The sequence below is a fragment of the Sceloporus occidentalis genome, unplaced genomic scaffold, assembly GCF_023333645.1.
Source record: "Sceloporus occidentalis isolate IW3139 unplaced genomic scaffold, rSceOcc1.0.p SCAF_7, whole genome shotgun sequence".
In the NCBI taxonomy this organism is placed as follows: Eukaryota; Metazoa; Chordata; class Lepidosauria; order Squamata; family Phrynosomatidae; genus Sceloporus; species Sceloporus occidentalis.
The window spans coordinates 7,519,365-7,525,364 of NW_028316987.1; the positions used below are offsets into that span (position 1 = coordinate 7,519,365).

General features: G+C 42.2%; 1 protein-coding gene across 2 annotated transcripts in view; it reads left to right on the forward strand.

Annotated features, from left to right (window-relative positions):
- MLLT6 (MLLT6, PHD finger containing) overlaps window positions 1–5,463 on the forward strand; it is a 113,791-nt gene extending 108,328 nt beyond the window's left edge. For both annotated transcript variants that reach the window (XM_089531796.1, XM_089531797.1), the window contains exons 19-20: window positions 1,109–1,465; window positions 2,105–5,463. In XM_089531796.1, the coding sequence (XP_089387922.1) occupies window positions 1,109–1,465; window positions 2,105–2,149 (402 nt within the window). In that variant the 3' untranslated portion in view covers window positions 2,150–5,463. The remainder of the gene's footprint in view (window positions 1–1,108; window positions 1,466–2,104) is intronic.
- Window positions 5,464–6,000: the final 537 nt, after the last annotated feature.

Consider the following 6,000-nt stretch of genomic DNA (forward strand, 5'->3'; position numbering starts at 1 on the left):
TGTACTTCTCTGCAGAACAAATTGTACGTATTATGTTAGTAGGGCCAGAAAGCAGAGGAAGCAGATAGGAGGACCAAGTTCAAAAAGTCTGAGAAACATTGGGAAAGAGAGAAATTGTTGAACCTTTCTGAGAATTCAGGATCACCAATGACTGAAAGTAGCCTGAGGACAATATGGAAGAAAGAAGCTATTTTTCACGCAATGTATAGTTAAACATACAGACAGTGTATAATTAAACAGCCACACAGAGATATAGTGATGGCCACTACAGTACTTTAGATGGCTTTTAGATGAGGAATAGGTAAATAGGATGAGCATAGATGAGGCTTTATAAAGGGATAAGGCAAATTCATAAAAGGCAGGTAGCAATCACTTCTACTTAGGGAAGACAACCCATGATCAAACAATGACTTCAAATCTTAATCTATTTACTAATTCAAATTTTAGTAAACCACAATTCCCAAAGATTGGATGTAACAAGGAACTGTGGTTTACTTAAACAGCAGAAGTAGATGCTACCCACCACTTGACTGCAAAGGTTTTTAAGCAGAGAGGGGAGCAGGGAGTGTAAACTTTTATAAATCACTCATATAGTATAGTGGTAAGTAACATTTGCAGGAAACAATATTCACCCCCACACCCTATAATCCATGGTGGGACAGACCCTTGTTGAAATGTGTGTGTGTGTGTGTGTGTGTGTGTGTGTGTGTGTGTGTGTGTTTAAAACAGGAAATTCATTTCCATTTTATTTTAAGCCCAAAAACATTTTTATTAAAAAGAAAAGGCACTATACCTTCCTTTAAGAACCAAGTTTCCAGCAGACTTCATCCCCTCCTCCCAAACACACACATTCACACACTAATTATTAACAACTGGAAGTGAACAGGGGTTGAACAAATAGGCCATGGGACTGCATGCAGCCCCTGTTAGTGGGAAACTGTAGTGGTAATTATTCAACAAAAATTTGTAAAAGCTCTCATAATGTTTCCCAGCAAAGAGAAAACTTTGGAAGTGTTTGAGAATGAAATAAGCAAAGGTTTGTATCCATAGCATGAAAGGACAGTGGCTAAGATCTTTGTTCACCTGGTCTTTGTAATTTGGTTCTTAGGAACAGCAGACTTTGGTGTTCCAGATGATTCAACAAATTCAGCAGAAAAGAGAGCTACAGAGGCTCCAGATGACCAGCAACCCACAGCTGCCCATGAGTGGTCTGGGGACAGCCACCTCTACTTCCCTTCTCCATTCCAACAACACTGCACCATCTGCTGCCAGCAGCACCCTCCTGGCCTCCATCTCCCCTCAGCAGCTCAATCCAGCAAATTCCTTGATGGCTTCCTCACCACTCAGCACCCCTGGGAACAGCTTAATGTCAGCTGCAGCAGGGACTGCCATTCCACCTGTCCTTACTGCACAAACAAACCCTTTCCTCAATCTGCAGGGTGATGGCAGCAGCCAGAAAGGAATGGTGGGTTTAAACAGCTTTTAAAAATGGGAATTGCCTACCAGCAGCTGAACTGTTGAGATGTCACATAAATATTCCAACATCTGGAAAAAAATGGGAAAGGAGTATCAATTATGGTGTGATGCTAAACTGCCCATGTACAATATGGAAAGCAGTTTTGGGCAGATGGGTGTGTGGGACGTCAGATGTAATTCAGGAGCAATTTACAGTGCATTTGTTCAGCAGGAACTGACAGGGAGAGGTAGATATGATTCAAGAGCAGTAAGGCTGAGGGTTGGGAAATGCAATGGGAAAGGTTATATGAAACAAAAGAGCAAAGTGAGCTGACATGGCAAGGTAACTGAACAAAGCTAATTAGGGTAGTCCAGATTTCACTCAAACTGGCACCCTACAGATATAAAGGACTACAGTTCCCATATCTTCCAGCCAGTGCAGCCTTTGATGATGAGTGCTGTAGTCCAACACATCTGGCATGCCACAGGTTCAGGAAGATTAATACAGATTGTGATATTTGAATGCCCCTCAGGTTTTAGGTCATTCCTAAAATAGAGTATTTGTGTGTGTTTTAGGTTCCTATCTGTTTTTCTCCCTTTTAATTGTTGTTTGATATAACACTAGTTCTATTCTTCTCACCCTCTCTAGAGCATGAATGAAAAGGGAGGTGGCCCTGTTCAAGACAAGGGCTAATTTTGGTGACACCAGGCTGTTCTCTGCCATAGGAAGATCTCTTCCCTGAGCCACGGATCCCAAAACGTAGAGCAACCACATGATGTCAGACTTCACAGAAAGTCTTCTTTGCCACAGGGCAGGACAACACCAAGCGGAGGTGCATCAGAAGTCTACGTTCCTTGGTTCTGAACCTGCTGCTCTGCCCTCCTTCTGAAGAAGGCAGGTGGAGTAAACTCTTCTGCCTTGCTGGCTACATCTGCTGTGCTGCACTTATTTCATGACAAGTTGCACTTCAGGGGGAAAGGGGAAAACAATCTACTTAGAGATACCCCCTGCAAAGATAGGAGCTACTAGCTGGACTATGGCCATATCATTCTGGTCTTAATGTTATCTCTGCAGAAGAGGACTTTTCCATACCAAGGTGAAGAAATCCATCAAGATGTCTGGCAGCAGGAGTGGGCAGCCACAGTGAAATGGGACACGGTGGAGCTTTTGAGGTCTCCAGCACATAACAGGGTGCAGCTGGGAAGCTCTTCTTTGGAGAGAAAGAGAGGCACAATCCTGCAACAAGAGTTTTGCTCCCATGAAGAAACAAATGGGCTGAAGGATATGACTTTGTTGGCTCTTGCTGGGAGTGGTTCTGGTGGGAGAAAACCCATCATAGCCAAGAACAGTTACCTTGGTTCTCCCAAATCTCTGCCAGTCATACGTCTTAGAAATGATCCTTTCTGCTTGAATAAGATGTTTCTTTTCCTCACCTTCAGGAGCCTTTGTGTGTGTGAGCAGGGGCACAGATTAAGAGGGCCATTGCAAGGAGTTTTTCCTGATGGAGGGCTCCTCACACTACCAGCTCAAAGGGCTCAAGGCAGCTATACTGTCATTCCCTCAACAACATGTTTTGGGAAGACAAAGAAACTGATAAGACAACACAGGAAGGCTACAAATGGAACATGCTGATACCTGCCCTCCGCTGGCCTTTAGGAAGGGCAATTGCACGATCAAAGCCTTGTCTGGAAGTACTCAAATAATGTGTTCACCCTTGTAGTGAACGTTTTAGCCACTTAAAAAGATGTTTCTCTACTTAATCAGATGAGCCACTCCAAAATCAACACCAAAGAGGCAGGATCAAGACTTTATTTAAGGGCGAGAGTCATACCTTCCATCCCCAGTTAGCTCTGTTCAGGTTAAAAAAAAACATCTTCCATCCCTATCTCCGGACCTAGACTCAGTCAGATCATAGCTGAGCAGAACATTGGTCTTCCTGCCATTGTTAAGACTTCATCTGCCTCTGTTTAGTAACCAGATGCTGCAGCAAAGGTGCCAGCTACCTTCTTCCTTAAAGCAATTTTTTGAAGAATGCTAAGATATGTTGAAATGGGGATTGTGGTCAGTTGTTCTGAGCAACCCCCGCCAGCACTGTCTTTGCTGGATAAATACAGGTCTTTCAAGAGGGAAAAACTCCAGGTGACTGGGGGGAGAAACACCTACAGACTTTAAAAGCTTTCCAGCCTTCAGTCGTTTTAGGCACATCTCACCCACCTCTTCCAATTTGCACTATTTTCAAACCCTGGTGGTGAGCATGTGCATATGACTGCAAGTATGACCACTGCTGTTTAAAATAATCTTTTTCTCCCTTTGTGTGGTTTTGATTTTCTTTCTTTTGCTATTTTTTTAATGAAAGGAAAAGAAAATCCTGCCACATGGTTGAGCCAGATGCTGAGGGTGAGGAAAGGGGGGGAAGAAGCCATTTTAAAGGATTTAATCTTTTTGTTTTAATTCACCCATACAGTTGTGTTTGGCTTCAAATTTTGTATGTGAGGTGTGATTTGGTTTTGAAGTGTGTATGTGTGGGTGGGTGTGGATGTAAGATTTTATTTTAACAGAAAGCTACTGGAACCCTAACAAGAGCAGCAACAATTTAAAATGGAATCTAGGAAGCTTCCCTTCTTTTTAACCATGGCAGCTCTTGCCTAAATTAAAAGGCAGCTGAAAATTGGAACCAATTTTGGAACCAAGCTTGACATTCTCCCTTCTCTTTAATTTGGCATTAATAAACTTGCCAGAAAGAAGCTGCCATCAACAGGATGCACTTATGGTTTAGATAGCACTCACCTTTCGCAATCACTCATACCATTGATTCAGCCCAATTCCAATTCAATTTTTGTCCTTTGATGTCTTGAGACATTATCAGACAAGGGGAATTGGAAGTATAATCCAATGGCAATCCGAACACAATCATGGGGTTTAACGTTATTGCGTGATAGACTACCACACGCAATTTCGGGCAATGAGAAGTCAGTCCAAATGCAATCATGGGGTTTCACGTTATTGCGTGAGAGGTGATCACACGCAATTTCGGGCAATGGCAAGCTATTTTCAGGCAATGGGAAGTCAGTTCAAATGCAATTCGAATTCACATAAATTCACTGAACTAGCGAATTCATGTGAATGCGTTCTGGCCCCACTTTCTTTTCATTCGAATTTAAGAGAAATTCCTCCATGTGATAAACTCCCCTGTGGTATTATTTTCTTGGTTTCTTGTCAGTGAGTGATTCCAGATGAAGGACTCCCCTAGTACCAGCCAGAAGTTATTGTGCAATTACTCTGTCTTTTCCTTCTTAACAGATTGTAATGTTTTTTATTGTTAAAAACATATGGAAGATGTGGCAGTACAGGAGGGTTACCTTCATTGGTGTTTGTTTGTTTGTTTGTTTGTTTGTTTGTTTGTTTGTTTGTTTGCAAACCAGCCCACAAAATGATGAGACACAGGCTGCACAGGAATGGAGCAGTATCAATGCATCTTGAAAAATACCTTGATCTAGATTTGCATGGGCTGATCTGAAAAAGAGTACAGAATGGATGGCCTTCCTTTTGAGGCAACAGATAAGACTCCAGAGATTTGTGGTCTAGCGGTCCATGATCCTGGTCTTGTTCTGGCACACATTCAGTGATTCCCCTATGAGCACATCAAGCCAAAGAGCACTCTCAGTTAACCTCAAGGTGTAAAGTAGAGGAAAGAGCAGAACCAAGCATGGCCAGTGACTGGCCAGGGGATTCTGAGGTTTCTAGTACGTAAGAGCAACGTCCCCAAGCTCTGGGTCAGTAACACTAGATGCACACAATTGAATAGAAATATAGAGGTTTCATGCTGCTTCCTACATGTATACATATACACATCTGTGGTCATGCAAACAGCCACTGTTCTTATGTCAGTTTCAGTCCCTTAGCAAAGCAAATTTCTAGCACTTTGGCCTAAGATGATAGACTTAAAAATGCATGACTGGTACTTGGTGAATCTCAGAAACCAAAGTGTGTGTATTTGGGGGGGGGGGGGTCTTTTCACACTATATGGTTATAGTGCTATGATTCCACTGCCATGGCTCCATCCTATGGAATTCTGGGATTTGGAGTTTAGGAAAGGGGATTTAAAATTCTCAGCCAGAAGGCTTTAGTCCTTCACTAAACTACAGATCCCAGGATTCTACAGGATGTTGCCAGTGCGGTTAAAGCACCATCATAATTGTGTAGTATGAAAGGGCTCGGGGAGATGCACAAAAAAAAAGGATCCATTAGTACTCCTTACTTATCACACAGTCTAGCAAAAAATAAGACTGGGGTCTAGTGGTGAAACTTTTGTGGATTTGCACTTGGCAACATTTTTATTCACATTCAAGCCTGGCAGAAGAGGAATTAACTGGGGCCCTCCATGTCCACAGATTCTTCATCCATGAATTCAAGCATCCACGTCGTGAAAATATTTTTAAAAATATATAAATTCCAAAAAGTAAATCTTGATTTTGCCATTTTATAAAGGACACCATCTTTCTTTGCCATTATATTTAATGGGAATTATCCATGGATTTTGGTAT